The sequence below is a fragment of the Phytophthora sojae genome (genome assembly GCF_000149755.1).
Source record: "Phytophthora sojae unplaced genomic scaffold PHYSOscaffold_2, whole genome shotgun sequence".
In the NCBI taxonomy this organism is placed as follows: Eukaryota; Oomycota; class Peronosporomycetes; order Peronosporales; family Peronosporaceae; genus Phytophthora; species Phytophthora sojae.
The window spans coordinates 6,900,442-6,919,227 of NW_009258116.1; the positions used below are offsets into that span (position 1 = coordinate 6,900,442).

Genomic DNA, 18,786 nt, shown 5'->3' on the forward strand with positions numbered 1-18,786 from the left:
GCCACATCCTCGGCATCTTCCGTCAACTCAATGATCGGCGAGTTCTCGCTGGGCGCCATGTCGTAGATGCCGGTCACCTCGCGCTCGTCCAGCTTCACCGACCTGGACACCTTCACCTTGTTCGACTCCAAGTCGTACACTCGGTAGCCTTTTGAGTCGTCGGCGTATCCAAGAAACATACATTTGAAGCTTTTCGGCTCCAACTTGGTGCGTCGCGACTTGTCGACATGAGCGTAACCCATCGACCCGAAGACTCGAAGATGATCCAGCCGAGGCTTTGACTTGAACGTCAACTCGTACGGAGTCTTGGTCGGGTGCATACGGTTCGTCGACCGGTTGATCAGGTAGACAGCAGTGCTGACCGCCTCTGCCCACCATATCGAAGCCACGCCCTTGTAGTGTTGCATGCTTCGAGCCTTCTCCATGATCGTGCGGTTCATCTGCTCCGCCACGCCGTTCTGCTGGGGGGCTATACGGGACCGTCTTCTGATGCATAATCCCATTCACCCGGCAGATCTCAGTCATCGGCGTGTTCACGAACTCAGTGCCGTTGTCCGAGCGCAGGCATTTGATGCGCTGTCCCCATTGGTTCTCGTACAGCTTCATGAACGACTTGAACTTGGTCACGACCTCGCTCTTCTTGGTCAAGAAGTACACCACGACGTGTCGCGAGTAGTCGTCGACAAATGTGAGCACATACCTCGCTCCGCCCTTGGACTTCGTCTTCATAGGACCCATCACGTCCGTATGAACTAGTTCCAGCGGTCGAGTCGTCGCCGACGTCGACTGCGACGGGAAATGTGCGACCGTCTGCTTGCCCTTCATGCATCCTCCGCACAGGGTCTTCGTCTGCTATTGAGTCGTCGGGAGCCCGTCCGTCGCCTCGCGGGTCTTTGCCATAGCGTCTCTGTTCAAGTGTCCCATACGAGCGTGCCATAGCTCCCACTTCCCGTCGACTCCCGAGTACTCGGTGTAATACACCATGTCCTGCTGGCAGTCCAGCAAGTACGCCTTGCCGACCTTCTTCCCCGAAGCGATCGCCTTCATCTTGTCCCAGATGACGCACGACTTCCGCTGGAACTCGACACTCATGCCGCGTTCAGCCAACCTCCCAACCGAGAGTAGTCGCCGGTCGAGTCCGGGGATGTGGAGCACCTCCACCATCTTGATGCGCTTGCCGTCGATGCCCGTTAGGCGCACCGACCCTTTCCCAGCCACGCGGATCTTCTTCCCGTCCGCGATTGTCACATACATGTCCGCCGACGACTCGTTGTACTCGAACAAGTCATCGCGGTGAGGCGTCATGTGAGCCGTCGCCCCACTATCGATCAGCCAACCCGCTGATGGATTCTCCGCCACAGCGAACACCGAGTCTTCGGCGGTGTCTCCATTTGCTTTTTCCGGGCAGTCCCGCTTCATGTGGCCCACTTGGTCACAGTTGAAGCACTTGCCCTTGAAGCCACCGACCTTTCGTCCGCCGTTGCGCTTGCGGCCGAATGCCTTGCCGCCCTTGCCGAACTTCCCGTTCTGGCCCCTACCTCCGAACGAGGTAGCCTTCAACGCGCGCTCCGAGGTCTCCTTCTTCTCCTGCCGCTCGTACTCCTTGAGCAGCTTCTCCTTCACCTCGATGAGGGTCACGTCCTTCGAGTTCTCGACGATGGATGCGATCAACTCGTACTCCCCCGGCAAGCTGCTCAGCAGGATGACGAGTTGTCGGGAGTCATCGAGCGGCTCTTCAAGCGTCTGGAGGCCCACGATGAGCTCGTCGAACTTGTCCAGGTGCTTCGCCATCGTCGCACCGTCCTCCATCTTGAACTCATGGAGCCGACGAGTCATCGTGACCCGATTATGCATCGTCGTCCGGTTGTAGAACTCGCGTAGAGTATTCCAGGCTTGGATAGCCGACAACGCCGACCGAATCTTCGTGTGGTGTTCCACAGCCACGCCTTGAGCGATCAGACCGAGCGCCTTCATGTCGTTGAGCATCCAGGCCTCCGTCATCTCCGTCGGGTCCTTCACCACTTGGATGTGCGCCTGCAGCCCCTTCCTCGCGAGCGTCATACGCATCGCGAACTCCCAGTGGAAGTAATTGTCGCTTCCCAGGATGACTTCGGTCTTCTTGCTGGACGTCGTCATGTCGGTCGTCGGGGAGGGCTTCAGCTTGTTGCGGCTGTTAACCTGTTGGTTTTTTAGCTTGTGGTTGAGGGGGCAAATTCCGAAGTGAGATTAAATGTTATCGTCTCTCAAACTACTCTCTAGTCTTCCCCTCCTGCTTTCCTTCTTGTTCTCCTTGTGCTCGTTGGTGCCTCTCATCAGACGGATTACTCCCGGGTTCCGATTGACTTGATCTCAGTATACTTGGGTCTCCCTGACCAGCCATTGGTATATCCAGAGCCCGGCTGCCGCCGGCTCTCCCGTCGCCGTCGGATCCTCCGAGTCATCGGCGGATGTGTCCACACGTTCTCCTCGTCCATGTGCATCTATTGGCGGCGCTCCCGAAGACGCATGAACAATGATGAAGTCTTCATTATCAGCAAATAACGTTACTATCTATCGCGAGGTCAAGATAATCAACGGCAATTACACACCAGCAGCAAGAGAGCACTAATGATGCTGGACTATATCTCGCGAAACCGTAGATCACGGTTAACTGCAAGGGTGAGCTGCAGCACCAGCGGTTCAAGATCAATTAGTGGTAGCCGACAGCCCAAAGCAAAATACATGTAGCAAGGGATAATTGTTGTTAAAAGCTATAATATTCAGTTTCGATTTTCCAGCGTACTCAATACAGCATCTCGGCTCCCGATGCCCGCCGTACTTCCTCTCTGGTGCTACATACCATATCACTTATACCATATCACTTACCGGTATTAATAACACAATTTAAAAATTGTTACACTATCGCAAGATTATCTATTCTATCGGCAGCAAGTCCGCGTAGGAGGGCCCAGCAACCAGCAGGGCAGCGAACGAACCCGTCGTTGTGGCTTGGAGCTAGTTCCGTAGTGTGGGGTGCGGGCCGCCAAGGTATAAGGAGACCACCTGCGTCACTACCAGGAGCTATCTGTAGGCAACAGGCTGTAGCTTCACAGAGTATTGGACATGGTGAGCTTTGCGTAGCACGTATCCATGCAGGCAAGTTGAAGTGCACTCTCTTTTAGCAATTCTACTCTTCCCAGCACTAACTCACTCGTAGTAATGGATGCAAGCGCTGACTTGGCGCTCTAAATCAGAGTGAAGCCGAGGACTTGGCGGCGTTTTTTTGTGCTCGGTGCGATCTAAAGTGTAGCAATTTATCTAAACCCGCGATTCGCTTCCCGATGCCTGTTTGATTAGCGTTTATCGTCGAGGCTAAATCGTGTCCCCCCACTTTAATGGCATCGACCCCTTCTCAGAAGAGGTCACTCCAGTTTTTACGCAGTTAAGCGTGTCTATGGATCAAGAGAGGGTTGTTCAACCGAGGTTTTTTGCGCAATTTTTGGCCCGGGGAAGTGATTCTAGATGTAAACCCTAACCGTTCATGTCTCAGATTAAGAGAGGTAAGTAAAGCGAGGTAAGAAATAGAGTAAAGAGGAGTGATAGATGATTATAAGTGGGGACTTCGTCCCCAATTAGGCATTTGTATGCCCCCCCCCCGAAGAAGAAGTTCTTCAGAGTTATTTGGCGTTATTTGACCAATCAAGGCACGCCAGTACCAAGATGACATTTGTTTCTAAAATTTATGATCCGGGCGAGTTTTAAAGTGAATCATACAAAAAATACGAGTTCTACCAAGACTGCCTCAATAAAGAAGATGGGAAATATTCTAACCTTTTAGACTCTATCGCATGCGTGTACAGATTCTGCACTTTTGAAGGACTCATAAAAATACCCTAATGTCTTATTGATCTTAGAAGTTGTACATAAATAAGGTCTTCTGTATTGTGGCAAATTACTGTATTTATACTGAAAAGAACGAGATCATACCAATATGTACGAGTACGACCTGGTATTTACTCGTATGAACGCGTACTTTCGTTTTTCCTACTGCTTATAGTTATGAACTCGTAGTTCTCAGTAATACTAATTATTTTAGGTATAAACCTACATTGATTGCACTTGTGGCATAGATATTGAATGGAATAATATCCATCGTCTCAAGAGTTGTTTTCATTTCACTTAGAGGTCTTGTTCTATCTTGGTGAATGTTACAATATGTAAAGTGTAGACTACAGCTGTATTCTGGTCGCTTTAGCTTTGCCAATGGGTTAATTAAAGAAGAGTGTCCCGATAGCTGTCAAACGGCAAAGCAGAGAGCAGTATGAGTAAGTTGCAGCGCCAAGCTATCTCTTCAGTTTTAAGTTTAAGTTTTAAAACGATAACGGGCTAAAACGCGTAAGCAAATTTGGATTTACGTTGATCTCGCATATGATTGGCTGAAACAAAATGTTATTTGGCGTTATTTCAGGGAAAACAATATCTGACGAACTCTAGTGATCTTTGGTGTGGTGTAAGGTTAGCATCTCAACCAGTTTAACACCGGAAGACATCGCAGCGTTCATCACGACAGGACCGACCGAGGAGACAGCGGTGGCGGGCGTCGAGATGTCGGACGACGAGTCAGCCCAATCCGTGGAGAAGGGCTACAGCAAGTACCCCAGGATGGAGATGCGTCTCATCGCTGACATCGAAGCTGCTACAGGCATGACCATGGATCGACTTCGCGACACAAGCCAAGATCAGAACCAAGTTCCTGGTGAAGAGGGCGAACAACGGCTTCGAGAAAGCGGGTTCGAAGGTTTGGATCACTCGCTCTTGGGGTGCGGGCTTCCGCAAACGCCACGGCCTCGTTTCACAGGTCACCAACCAAGGGGACGGCGCCAAAAAGGAGCTGCAGCAGCAAATATGGTTCGCGCATTGACTGTGAAGAGAGTGCTCCAATTGTTTTCAGGTCTGTCCCGGTGTGTTGATGATGTTAAAAACAGGAATTCGTCCGCGCGTCTAAAGAGAGCAAGGGCGAAGGACTGCGACGTCGTCAGCGTGGGACCCTGTCCGCTGTGATCAACATGGAGGGCGGCAACGACCGACCGCAAGCGCGGCTCATCAGGCAAATCGCGGCCTCTGCTGATACTCGTGACGAAGGATACGTTCCAAATAAAGACGAAGACGAGCGGCTAAGGCCTGTTTTCAGCGGGAAGCGCAATAGCGCGTCATGTTCAGGTCCGAACAAGAAGTAGAGGAAGAAAGGACCTGAGCTCCCGGCAAAGGAGCACAAGCTGGCTTTATTTGCATTAAATCCATGTTTATTAATGTCTGCTCCCGTTCTGTTGACCCCAGCCCCCGGCGGATAGCCTAGAAGTCATGTCACGCCTGGAAGCCATGGAGATCAAGTTGGCGTCTGCGCTGAAGGAGCTTGCGTCTGCATACAAGGAGCTCTTGTCCGTGGAGGAAAAGCTGGACGATGATGAAGAGCGGCACAAGGAGGAGATCAACCCCAACAAGGTGGTGTTTCTCGAGTCCATGGAGCCCCTGGTCGAGAAATCGATGCTCAAGCGGCGCAACGCCAACATGGAGCTCAGCTAGCGGGTCAACGAGATCGACACGCGCTTGAAGGACGTCGAGGATGACTACCGTACCTACGGATAAGGAAGGTTCGTTAGTATCATTCTTCTTAATACACTACACATATCGACGGAAGATTTGGCCTGCAGACAGAGAAAGACGTATACACACCCATACAAAAAATCAGTGCTGTGTGCAAGCGATATGCGTCCGTATAGGCAAAACATACATACCCATAGTAAAATCCATATAGAATACGCGGGAAGATTTGTTGTGCATTTTCTCTGTCTGCAGGCCATATCTTCCGTCGATATGTGTAACACCACTTTCGTTTACCGTAAACCACAGCAGCACCCGTAAAAATCCTACCCTATATAAATTGCTGGCAAATTCTTAGTTTTTTATCGCGTAAAAACTAAACCTGGTCAGTCATCGCATAATTTGAGAATTTGAAAAATAATGAGGCCTTTTTTGTACGAAAAGTAAAATAAAGATGGTGTGTCATCTTCATGTAGCTGATCTAGCACTGTTTTTAGTCGATGACGGACAGTTTTTACGGTACACTGAAGCCGTGTGCTGCAATGAACCCGTGTGCTGCAATGAACCCGTGGTTTATGGTACTTAGCGTTTGTTTATTGGGGAAATTGTGTTTCGAGTCCGATTTTTAAAATAATTCCAAATCGGGTCCGTTATTTTCAAATCGAACGTTTTTATGAAATAACTTAGAATTTTGAACAAAACCTACCCAAAGTGTACCCTGTACCCTGTTCGAGAAACATTTCCTGCTATCAAACTCCCCCTTGACATGTAGGAAAATCAGTATAAATCCACTGTGTATATTGCTGCTTGCAAATACTTTGTCCTATTAAATAGACCTCTAAAATAGACCACGCCTGTCTCTTAATACGAGTGGGCAATAGATAGGCGTGGGCTGTTTTAGCTTTGTGCTTTGGTGGAGGCCGCTTTTCCAGAAACTCGGTTTGGCCTGTCTAGAATGACATTTCTGCGTTTCCAAGCCGCAGAAAAGCGTTTGGCCGGGGAAACAGAGCCCAAGCTTGGCTCTTAAATGAGATACTGTAAAATTGATAATTGTGCCCCACCCTTTAACTGTGCCTCACCTGTCATGTCTGATCAAATATGATAGGGAAATAGATTAGTGCCCTCCATTAAACTTGATCTAAGTATACTGCGGTAATTTCTAAACTTTTTTGAAACATTTTGCCTATGGGGTACTTATACAGTGCCCCTGGGGCACAATTACCGATTTTACAGTAAACAATTCAGACCTAGGTCTTAATTAAGAGCTGGCCGGATTGAAATTGAGATTATTAACGAGATAATAAGCATGCGTTGGACAGAATATCTGCAAACGGCAATATTGCTTAATTAAGTTTTATTTAAAACTAAACAAAGCAATTTACATGTCTGGAATGTGTAACGGCAAATGATAGGAGCAGAATTTAAATAACAGCACTCACGTTTACAATATTGATTTTTAATAAAAGATGATATTATCGTACACTAGTTGTTATTAGCCCACAAAAATTACTTGTACAAGTACAGCTTTGTCGCATGCTTATATGTAATACAACGCGTTGTAAAATATTTTACTTGTAACATAGCGCAAACTGGTAAAATTCTAGCCAGTTTTAGCATCAGGAATAAAAAATAGACTTGGTTAACAAAATCTTTGAAATATACCAATATTTATAATAGCTCACCGGCTTGTTTGCAATGGAATCTTTATCTTGTTCCTATACGATAAATGTTTTAACATTGTACAGATCCTTTTTACGTATATTAAGAAAATATGCACTGTAATTGGTGTACAGTGTACGGATAACAACAGAGTGTACACTTTGAATACCCTAGGTTAAAAAAACGAAATGAACGTTCGATTTATATATTACGGAACCTATTCGGTAAAATAACTGACCGGAAATATTTTGCTGATCGCGGATCCCCTCAAGGAATGAAGCTTTTTTATTCGGTTTGCAGTCTACTACCCTTGACTTGACCCCCTTATAGTTTTGAATTGATACCTACCCAGTCATTGTCGACCAAGGACGAAAGGAAGAAGGTTAACCATGCAAACGTCTCTGTGTGAATCCGCTTTATTCGTGCTACTACTACGTAGTAGTATTTAGTCGTCGTCGGTGGACACTTTGGCTGGCGTCCGCGTCATGACCCAGGCGCTGACGCTGTTGCTGCGCTCGTGCGGGAACTCGTCCAGAATGGCTTCGAAGCGCGCGCTCGTGAGCACAAACAGACTCGTGACGCATAGCGCCATGCACGTGGCGTTGCGCGGCGTGCCGAACAGCAGCGAGCGCTCGCCGAAGTAGTCGAACGGGCCCTTGTAGATCTTCTCCTCGCGCTCCGTCTGGTTGTTAATGTCGGAAACGGTCCCCGTGGGGGACATGAGCGCCACCAAGCTCTTCTGTCGCGGCTTGGGGCCCTTCGGCTGCTGCTGCTGAGCGTCGGGACTCATTTTCTTCGACTTGCGCATGCGCAGCGACGCCCGCACGCTCACCTTGACCCACTCGTTGACGGAGATCATGGACGAGTTGTTGTCCTCGTTGCCGGAGACTTCAGCTTCGTCCTCGTCATCGGCTCCGACGGTGGCCTCGCCCTCAGGATGCACTTGGCGCTTCCGCACGGCCGAGATGAGGACGATTCCGCTCTCGACAATGTACAAGCTGCGCTCCATGTCTCCGCGCTGGATGATGACGTCGTTGCGCACGAAGAACTCGTGCTGCAGAGCCGCAATGATCGCGCGCGCGAAGGTGGGGTCGCAGCGCGTAAAGAGGGCCACGTTCTTGAGCAGACTGGCGTGTACATGCTGGGCCAGGTCCTGCCGCACGGAAGGTGGTAAGCCTCGCAGCAGCTCGCGCTCGCGTCGGCCACGACTCTCACGCCACGACAGAGCGAAGTAGACTTGCATTTGTCGCCACGTATCGCTCGGGAACCGGTGGAAGCGCAGGAAGTGGCCCACTTGAGCGACCTTCTCCTCGTACTCGGCACGGCGGCCCAGCTCCATGTCGAAGTACTTGTAGAAGCCCCCAGAGAGCATGCTGAAGATGCCCACGGAGATGAAGATCACCGCCAACGTCACTTGAGTCTCCTGCGCGTTCATGGGCAGAATGTCCCCGTAGCAGACTGTGGTGATGGCACCGATGCTAAAGTGGCAAGTGCGCAGGTAGGACTGGGCGAGTGGCACCTTTCGGATGTCGGCCAAGTCGCGGACTCGGTCGCCGAAAGCCAACATGTCTGGGGTGGTGAGCCACGACTGCTCCCCGTCATCGTACGCCAAGTACGAGACGCCGTAGAACAGACACGACAGCCAATGCGTCCCCAGCAGGAAGTCCACAGCGAGTCGGATGAGGTAGCAAATGCCCGGAGTCAGTCGTCTCAGACGCCGGTCGTACAGCAGGAACCTCTGCAGTTGGTCGCTCAGCGGCCGCAAGTGCACGATGCGCAGGAACCGGTTGATGCGTAGGAAGGCGAACGTGTGCCAGTTGACCAGCCCCCCATTCGGACTGAACAGCAGAGGCCACTCGGACGTCGTGGCGGGCGGAGGCGCGTAGCCGGCTTGCCTCAGACCCACGACCCCCGCGAACATGACGAGCTCCAGCGGCAGCATGGACACCACGTCCACCAGGTACCAGCCATGCTTCCAATAGTGACGCGCGATCCGTTCTGGGTCCGTCACAGCCTCGCCGCTGCTGGTCTGGTACACGAAGTAGTTGCGGTGCAGCACGAAATCCACGACGCAGGCCGCATCGGCGACCAGATACTCGCCAACGTACCAGGCGATGACGATAACTTCGTTGTCAATCTCGTTGAGCACGCCGTCCAGGAAGCCGATCTGCAGCGGGATGGAAATCAAGTAGTAGAGCGTCACGGACAGCATGATGGAGGCCCACACGTCTCGGAAGCGCGCGTTCTGCTCGAACCTCGCGGCGCGCGTGCTCGGAGTCGCCCAAATCGAGTACAGCGAGCTCTGCGGAGTGAGCTGGCCGTCAGCCGCTTTCGCCGTTGCGGCGAATGGAGTCACCTTGCCAGTGTGTTGCCACCGTCGCGACCACCACTGCGAGCCTTGCATTGTACGCGTTCGGGAGGCTGCTGTCTGGGCCAGCATTGTGGGGTACGTGCGCGTCTTGGCCTCACTCGGCGGCGTCGTCATGCGCTGCTCCAGGACTCGCACCTCCGAAGCGGACAGCGTAAACTTCGATCGCAGATCAGTCGGGTCCGATTGGATCGAGTTACGCCGCCTACTAGACACTCGGTGCATCTTACCACCGCCATCCTCCGATTGAGCCGCCCGAGCCTCGTCGTACGAGGGCGGCACGGTTATTGAGACTCGTCGTCGGGTGCTCCTCCTCGTCACCCCGTCCACCTCTCGAAGACTTCGCAGGTCGTTTTGCACGTGCCCCCAAACCACGTGGAAGAGCTGGATGGCTCGAAGACGCTTCTCGTGCCGCTTCCAGCGTAGCTCCGTACTAGCTGACAATCGAACCAGGGGCAGGTAGGAAGCGAAGTCTACCTCTATCGGTATGAAGGTTGGAGTTGACACGGACACGGGTGGTGCACTGGTGGACGACGGAGCGCCATCGAGAGTTTCACGAGTACTTCGGTAGGACTCGGGGATGCTCTGATCGGCCTTCTCGGAGACGCTCGATATGTCCGATCCCGACACGCGCTTGCGGAATGAAGTGATAGGCGCTGTCGGTAGCAAAGAGCTAGCCGCACCAGCACTGGCCCGCGTAGCTGGAATAGTCTTCGATGGGCGTCTGATGGACTCCCTGGGCTTGGAAGCCTTCAAGACCGGAAACGCACGTCGCGTCAGGGTCGATCGGCGCTTTCGCCCCAACGACGGCACCGGGGAGTCGTTCTTGATGTAAAAGTTCTTGGCGATATTTAGGAACCCCCAGGCCGTCCGTCTGTACGAGCGCGTGACCACATCCAGCACTGCATGCTCCACTTGCTCTCGGATGGCAGGAGGCCACAGGCGGTCCCAGACGCGGCGGTGAAGCTGGAGAACTTGGCAGCTTCGGACAGCGCGAACGAGGAAGAGCCGCCTAGCGCCAGGCAGGAAGAACGAGAACTCACCAAAGAGGGCCCCGTCCGTGAGCGCACCAAACACGATGCCTGTGCGGGGGGCAACACGCTCAGCACAACCGTGCTTCAGGATATATAGCCGAGTGCCCACACGGTTGGTGTTGCAGATAATGTCCCCTGGTAGATAGATCTCGAGAACCAACGCGCGGGCCACGACCTCCAGCTGGGCGAGACTCAACGCTGCAAACTCAGGCAGCGGCTGCAGGAGGCCGCTGTACATTTCGACCGCAACGAGAGCTCTCAAAACGCCGGGCAGGTCTCGAAGCGTGGAGTGCAGATCCAGCTCTAGTTGACACTGGGCCTGGGCTGCAAGCCCCTTCATGGCACGCTGTCGTAGATGGTTGGGCAGCGCTCGCTGCTTCGCGTACTGTTGGAAGTCTTCCACGCGATCGTTTCGATGCTTCTGCGCCTTGTCGAGCGTGATCATGAGCGCGTTGATGCGGCCGATCACCTGGCCGATGAACACCCACCCGAGCACACACGTGAACAGCTCGTAGCACGACTCGAGGAAGTTCCGCGCGAGTATGTCACCAAAACAATCGACAGTGAACTGCAAGCGGACATACAACGCAACACGGGGTTAGATACAGCAAACCAGCGTCGGCGATTCATAGAGAAGACTTACGGAGGAGAGACACCAGTACATGGAGCGCATGTAGTGCACCATGGGGCTGTCTGGGTTCTGCTTGAGCACCAGGTCAACCGAGATCCAGCTTGTAGTGGCCAGCCCCGTCTCGAGTTGCGTCCACCCTAGCAGGTAGTACAAGCTCGCGATGTAGTGCGCTGTGGACACAAAAATGAGGAAGAACTTGACCAGGTCGAAGACGCTCAAGAGCACGGCGTTGCCACGCAAGAATCGCTCCTGGATCTCCGTGTGCACCTCCTGAAGCAACTCGCCAAGCTGCAGACAGCGTAATAGACGCGGCAAGCGAGCCAATGCCATCACAAAGGTATCCCCCTGATAGTAAATCGGCAGCATACCCAGACAGTCTTGCCACAAGAGTCCACTCGCGCGGTACCGACTCTTAATCGCCTCGGGGTCTAGCACGACCTCGCCGAACTCGATGAACCCCAAGTGCCCATACTTCAGACACACGTCGGCGAAGAGCAGGGTGTCCAGCGTGTAGTCGATCCCTGTAAGCACCGCCATGGTCGTAGCGGTCGGGTACGGGAGAAATGCCAGGCGGAAGATGATCAAGTAGAAGTTGTACACGAGGATGAAGCCGATGCCGCGATGCCACCAACGAGCGAACGCCTTTGTCGGATCCAATACGCGCGCCCCGCGTTTCTCCAGCTTGGACTTGCTGCTATCGACATAAAGCGACGAGCAGGTTCCCAGCACTCGAACGATCTTCTTGTTGCTTTCACCCTGGAAATTGGCGCGATGTGCCGCCACCAAACTCCGAGTCTTGTCACGCAGAGCAGCTTTACGCGCGCGGAGACGGGCTACGTAGTGCGGGAAGCGCGAGGTCAGCGCAAGAAAGTCTCGGCGCTTGATCACAGCCACCCGAGCACTTGACACCACGCGGATACTCACCTCGTACACCTTGGCGATATCGGACAAACTTTCCTCCCCAAAGTAGTCGTGCTGCTTCAACACCGAGATCGGGACGGGGGCTGCATCTGCCACCGTGGGGTCCCTCAGCGCTCCCATGACGAGCTTTAAGCTGCCGTAGCGCAGCAGCTTCGGAAGACGCTCGCTAGACGCCTCAGAGAGCACGGGCTTCATCACGTGGTGCGACGCTGTGATCGACGAGCGCGACGCTGTAATGGAGGAGCGCGACGTCATCGAAGACCGAGAGCGTCCGGAGAACATTTCCTCCTCGATGGGCTGGAAGTGCGGGCGGATGTAGGGCCTCATCAAGCTCGATCCTTCTTTGAGCAGCCCGCTCTGCAACGTCGAGGATGTGAAGTTTCTGGCCATCCGAGCGCTGTCACGCGTGCGCTTCATGGTTGCTGTGGCTGCGTGGTGGATCGTCTTCCTGGTCATGCGCGTTGCTGAAAGATGTTTCGTTGGGACAGCACGAGACTCCAGAGGCACAGGCGGGAGCAGACACTCCACCTCCCCACTGAGGATCACGAAGAACTCGTTGGCCAAATGACCCTCTTTGATCACCGTCACGTTGCGCAGGAAGTGCTCGCACGTGATGATCAACGCTAGCTGCTGCATGAAGAGCGCGGCGTCTCCGTTGGCGTTGGCTGCGCGCAACCCACACTCGTCAACGAAAAGCACGCAGCGACGCAAGTCTGGCGCGTACAGCTGCGAAGACACAGCGCGGCGCAATGAACGCGGTAGATGCTCGAGAACTTCGAGATCGCCCACTGCACTGCCATTGAGCTTCCACTTCGCCTCGTAGTAGCTACGAACAGTGCGTTTTGTAGCATCTGACACGGACGCCATGATGGGGCTCATCAGTAGCACGTTGATGCTCTCAAGTCGGTCATGGCGGATCGTGGTTAGTACGTTGATCTGCGCCAAGACGCTCGACAATGCGCAGCTTGTGATGTAGCAGATATTGGCCCCGAAGTAGATCCAAAGCGCGTCCACGATGCACTCGCGTGTTGAGAAGGCCACGACATCTCCAAACCCAACCGTAGAGAGCAGGACGATACTCCACAACATGGAGCGCAAGTACGGGGCGTCCATGTCAAAGGTGCTGCGGTCGTACATGTACCAAGTGCAGTTGTCAAAGCGAGTGGCATCCTCGAGACACATTGGATACGATAGCGACTGGGGCGCCACGCCCTTCACCGGCAGTCCTCCTTCGAACGACGTTCGGTCTGCTACCGCGAAGAAGATACAAGCAGCAGCGTGAGATGTCGCCATGCAAAAGATCACCACGTCCGCTAACAGTCGAAATGCTGGCCCGTACCCACGCTCTGTCAGAACCCCGCGGAGCTTCCCACGTAGCTTCCGGACTCTCAACAGACGCAGCAAGCGTAGACATCTGAAAACGTGGACGTTGCGTCTACTGAAGAGCTCTTTAGGCAGAATATCCCAGATCAAAGCGGCCGGGGCCAGCGCAAAGAACTCGAGCATAAGACTCTCATGCTGCAGGTAGAGGTGGAATATCTGCGAGCTTCGAGTTGCCAGCGCTGGGCTCGGTGCATCTAATGACGACCCGAGAGCTGCGTCGTGCTCTGCTACTCGCGTTGAGGTTCCCAGAAAATCCTCATTCAATTCTGCCCCAGGGTACGCCCGGACAAAGTAGAACACCCTCAGCACTAAGTCGATGTAGAAGAACGTCTCCACAGAAAGAGACACGAGGAAACTAGCGATCTGAAAGCTTCTTGGGGTCGTGCCATCGCCTCCAGGTCCCGCAACGCCATTTAGTAGCCCAAAACCGCGCTGGAAGGCAAGGTGATACGGCACCTCTCCGAGGAGGTACAGCAACAAGATGCACTCTGCAAGTGCCCAGCGCCTCCTAAACCGTGAAGTGGGCATCCGCCACTGCGGCAGCTTGGAGAGAATGAGCTGCGCCACGCTTCCTGATAAGATCCGATCCGCGTTCGGAGCTGTGGTAGTGGCGGCAATAGCAGCAGCAGCGGCGCGTAACTTGCGTGCTTCGACGGCTTGCAACAGCAAACTTCCATGACCCAAGACCTTCGACTGTCGTGCTTGAGCCTTCATGGACGTGACCGAGTCCACTCGCTCATCATCGTCATTGTGAAGATTTAGTCCGCGGTCGTCGCTACTCGGTAGGGACTTCATCCCAAACTGCTGCAGTAGTAGTGAGGCGTACACCAGCTTGGAGAAATGCTTCGCCAGCGCCGCCTTGAAGGACTTTGACGGCAGATACCAAACTTCACAGAAAGTCGCGGCTTCCACTCGATGTCGAGCTAGGTGGCGCTCGAACAGCGCGTATTCAGCATACGCGTTGCCTGCCATCATCCGTCCGGCACACGCGCCGCGGGCGTCGATCAATTTTACTTCACCGCACGCCACAATGAACATTTCGTCTGTTTCTCCAGGCTGTAGCAGGGCCTGGCCTGGAGCATACACGTCGCGGATCAAAGCCCCCATCACAGTACGCAGGAAGGCTCCTTTCCGTCGACGAAAAATGGCCAGGGGCGCGATCGCTTTGTAGCGCACGTAGTGTGAGCATTGTGCGCGATAATGTGGCGGTAATGCCGCCAAAATCAGCTCTTCTTCGACCCCGTTGCGGGTGCGCTGCATGTACTGGAAATACGTGTCCACTGAAGCTGCGAGTTGCGCCGGCGCCTTTCGAGCTGTCAGGAACTACCAAAAACAATTCAAGAAAGTGAGCGGATACCGCATAAGTTGTCGAATCCAGTTCAAGAGTACAAATAGGCTTACATGAATCGCTTGGTCGAGACGCGTGCTGATGTTGCTGGTCAGGTTCGCGTCCTTGTGGGTGAAGAAAAAGGTGTACGCTGTCAGGATTGCCGTGACCCAAAGACCAGCAAAAAACTGAACCACGATCCGATACGTTGTTTCGGTTAACGTGACAGGAATGAGATCTCCTTGGCCCAGAGTTACCACAGTCTTGCAAGCCCAGTACAGTGTGCGAACATACTGCCGGAAACGCGTCCCTTTCTCAAGACGATCGCGAAGCACCCAGCATCCCGATGAATCAGGGGTCAGTTGGCAACTCGTAAACTCTAATCCACACTCCCAGTGAGCTATCAACATGTACCCGGACGCAGCAACATGGCAAAAGTATACCCCATAGACGAAGAGCACCATCACGTTGGCTACGGTTCCCGAGGCCAATTTCTGAGGTATCCCACCGATCGCCGCAGCAAGCTGAGAACCTATTCGGTTGTGGGCTGTCAGAAGCCGAAGTATTCCAAAGATGTGGAGGATATTCACGTGCTGTCCGCGTAAAGCAATCAGCGCCAAAATTTCCCACGGAATGCAGTACGCCAACAAGATCAGCCACGAAATCCATCCTTCCGGCAGTGTGCTCCTCTTGGCGCTGCTGGTCGTGCTGCGGATGCTGCGCGTGCTGGTAAATTTGCCTTGTTGCTCTTCATCGTTCTCCTCCTCATCTTCTTGTTGGGGGGCCAATTCGGATTGGCTCACTCTTTGTTTCAGGATAAGGCGGACACCGATGGACAACTGCGCGCGCGAGTTCCAAACCCGCAGAAAACTTCCGGTCACGTCCATTATCGTGAACAAAACTAGCTCTGGTTGCCACGTATCGTGGTGGTGTGGAGCGTTTTGCCACGGGTCGAAAAAAAATCCTAGTCGTAATGGCGCACTCAGCAAGACGTACGTCGAGTCCACGAAGCTCGCAGCGGCCACGATATTAGCACGCGTGCACCACATCTTTCTCGCAATAATCCAGCCTTTGAATCTTTCAATCACAACAAGTAGAGATCGTGGTCGAGGTCTCCGCTTTGTAGCCACGTGAGCTGTGCGATGTTCCCCCGGTTCCGTGACCTGTTTGGGCTTCACCTGTATTGCACGGGAAACCCTCCTCGAGATAGTTGGAAAGATGGAGGTTCGTCGAGGAACGGAGAGGTTAGAGAGCCCCGTTCGTTGGGCATCCCGCATGATTTTCTCCTCCAGAAGGTCGTGCGCTGGGGTATGCGGCAACACAACTCCGGCCACTGCGTGATCTCGAAACTCGGACAGTTGCGGCCACTCGTGCTTGACCCCGCCTGGCAACTGGAAAGACCCCTGCCAAGGAAGACAACGAGTGTGGACAGGGTGCCGTCACCGACCCAGCGACAACAAGAATTCCCCGTCCGTAGTCCTCAGCATGCAGGCCGGTACTGAGGCTATTTTCGCGCCTCAAACCTTCAGGACATCCGTTTCGGCTCCAAGAGGCATCACTCAGCACTTGACTGCAGCAAACTAGCAACAAACCGCACACACGCAAAAACAAACAGAGCGATCACACAATAGCTCACGGAACTCTTCCCAACAGTATCGCATGCCTTACTCTGAATAAATATACTCTCTCGCCTCGGAAAGCAATTTGTCTATCTCGTCCTAAGCTCCGGGGATAGCGCATGTACAGCCCCGAGAGTGGATTGACGGTGGCGTTAAAAGCTGCCTCCAAAGCATGGCACTTTCCAGCATCGGAAGCATTGCAACAATGCTTGCAACTTGAGCACAAGCTCCTTCGTCCTGGCTTGAAGAGCCGATCCCTTCTGAAGGACTGGCAAGCCCGCGCGTGAAGCTGGCTTGACACTCAGTTTGTGCTGAGCCGTATCGCACAGATCGCTGCTCAGAAGAAGACAACTGCTGCAGTGATGTCGTCAATAACGTCTTCTTCCGCGTCCCATCGATCGCAGGCCTCCTCTACCAGTGCTGTACACGCCTCCTGCGGCGACATCCCCGACTCCACGATACACGCGGCCACAAAATCGATGCACTCGTCCGTGCTCATGAACTCCCAAATGCCGTCGCTGGCGAGCACCGCGAACGCCGCCGGACGCTCGTCGTTCTTCGCCTCGGTACTGCTGAACTGCAGTCGCTCGACGATCGTCACATCCGGCTCCGCCGTCACGCCCACGGTCTTGGCCACCGAGTCGCCGAAAGACCTCGACATGGCAAGCCCTGGCATGTCCACGTCCTGCAGCCACACTCGGTAGGCCCCCCACTCGAACACGCGCCCGTTGTTGCGCTCTATTCGCGCGCACTCGTCCGGGTCGTCCGGCTTGTGGTCCTTCGTCTCGCAGTGCAGCACGTAGCGCTGCGCCTCGCTCTCGTACCTCGCGACGACAGCTCGACTGTCCCCCAGGTTAGCAATAAATACGTCCTTCCCGCGCACCAGCATCGCCACGGCCGTGGTGCCGCTCACGCTGATGTCGATGGCGCTGTCCGCCAGTCTGTCCACCACCGTCCGCGCCGCCTGCTGGAAGATCTCCGAAATGACGTCGCGCGAGACGCTGGTCTTCCTCGTCAGAACGCTCGGCCCGTTCCCAGTGCCCGACGCGCGCGCAGGGAGCAGCTCCGCGTACGCGTCGGCCACTGCGCGATGGTACTGCTCCCGCACTAAGTGGCTCACGAACGCGCCCTGCGGCCCGTGGCCGTCGAAGACCGAGAAGAAGGTGATGCTGCTGTCGCCCGCCAGGGCGTCGCACACACACAGCGCGTCCTGGTTCTCCTTGCGCCGCCGCAGTGGGTCGTTGCCCGCGCGCGAGCGCGTGCCCCAGCGCAGGCGCCCGTCGGCGGAGCAGTAGCCGCCGTCGCGCACGCCCGTGAACTCGGGCAGCTCCACTCGGTCCGCGTCCAGCGCGACGCCCGGGACGCCGCCCGCGTACACGAGCAAGTCGAGCGTCTCGCCGTCTTCGGGCTCCTCCGGCGCCTTCTTCTGCTGCTGCAGCGGCTGCTTCAAGGGCGCCGTGGGCAGCCCCGCGGCGGCCGAGACGTCGGCCGGGTCCAGCACCAGCAGCGTCGTCTTGGCGCGCGACAGGCGGCGCGAGCGCGGCGGCGCCGGGTCCTCGCTCTCCTGCGCGCCGTCCCCGAGCATGAGCAGGTCTGCCACAAGTATCCAACAGCCACACGACACAAGCCAGCAGCAGCACAACCGCGTGAATAATCAATTCTCTTCTCCTCTCCCCGACTGCAAGATAGCGTCCGACAGAGAAGAGGCGCGCACCTTCCTCGAGGCAGACTTTGGTCAGGATGCAGCCCATTCGTCCACGGCCTTCCCTTCGCTCGCGACGCGCTTCAACTTAGCCGATGAAGCGCGGGCTACGGGACGCCGCAGCGGGAAGGAGGCGAATGTCGAGTGTGGAGCCTGAAACGACCCGAGAAGCGACTCTATTGGGCGACGGTACGTCCTGAAAACCTGGACTTGACTTGACTGTGACTTGATGCACGAGAGTCGAGAACTCGAAGAGTTGAGATATGAGATGCCGGCCGCGCCGCGAGGCTATGCGTGGCAAGTAACACGCTTGTGGCCGCTGAAGACTGAAGAACGGTGTGGACGAACGGATGAGGCGAGCGCGCTGCACTGCGTTGGAGGTTGCCTAACGCTGTTGTTAACGCGGAGGGGCAGTCGAAGTATTGTTTTGGCAATTACTGCTGCCATCGGATGGACGGGTGGGGACACATAGTTGCTACGAATGACTCGGCTACAGGCGGTGTGTTTCGCTGGAGTGCGTTCTTGGTGCCGACAACGTTTTAGCTGCAGGGTCGACGACTTG

General features: G+C 54.6%; 3 protein-coding genes across 3 annotated transcripts; all 3 read right to left on the bottom strand.

The window, feature by feature from the left end:
* Positions 1-7,684: 7,684 nt before the first annotated feature.
* Positions 7,685-10,981, bottom strand: PHYSODRAFT_481530 (hypothetical protein; the record flags this gene model as incomplete). Its single annotated transcript, XM_009521982.1, has 6 exons — positions 7,685-7,973; positions 8,040-8,080; positions 8,159-10,080; positions 10,132-10,308; positions 10,378-10,447; positions 10,499-10,981. 6 exons carry the CDS (start codon positions 10,979-10,981, stop codon positions 7,685-7,687), a joined length of 2,982 nt encoding a protein of 993 aa, XP_009520277.1.
* Positions 10,982-11,106: 125 nt separating this feature from the next.
* PHYSODRAFT_487954 (hypothetical protein) lies at positions 11,107-16,180 on the bottom strand (the record flags this gene model as incomplete). Its single annotated transcript, XM_009521983.1, has 5 exons — positions 11,107-11,209; positions 11,298-14,481; positions 14,563-14,899; positions 14,978-15,884; positions 15,948-16,180. The coding sequence occupies 5 exons, from the start codon at positions 16,178-16,180 to the stop codon at positions 11,107-11,109; spliced, it is 4,764 nt and encodes a 1,587-aa protein (XP_009520278.1).
* A 679-nt stretch (positions 16,181-16,859) lies between these two features.
* Positions 16,860-18,273, bottom strand: PHYSODRAFT_256952 (hypothetical protein; the record flags this gene model as incomplete). Its single annotated transcript, XM_009521984.1, has 2 exons — positions 16,860-18,115; positions 18,237-18,273. 2 exons carry the CDS (start codon positions 18,271-18,273, stop codon positions 16,860-16,862), a joined length of 1,293 nt encoding a protein of 430 aa, XP_009520279.1.
* Between the last annotated feature and the right edge of the window lie 513 nt (positions 18,274-18,786).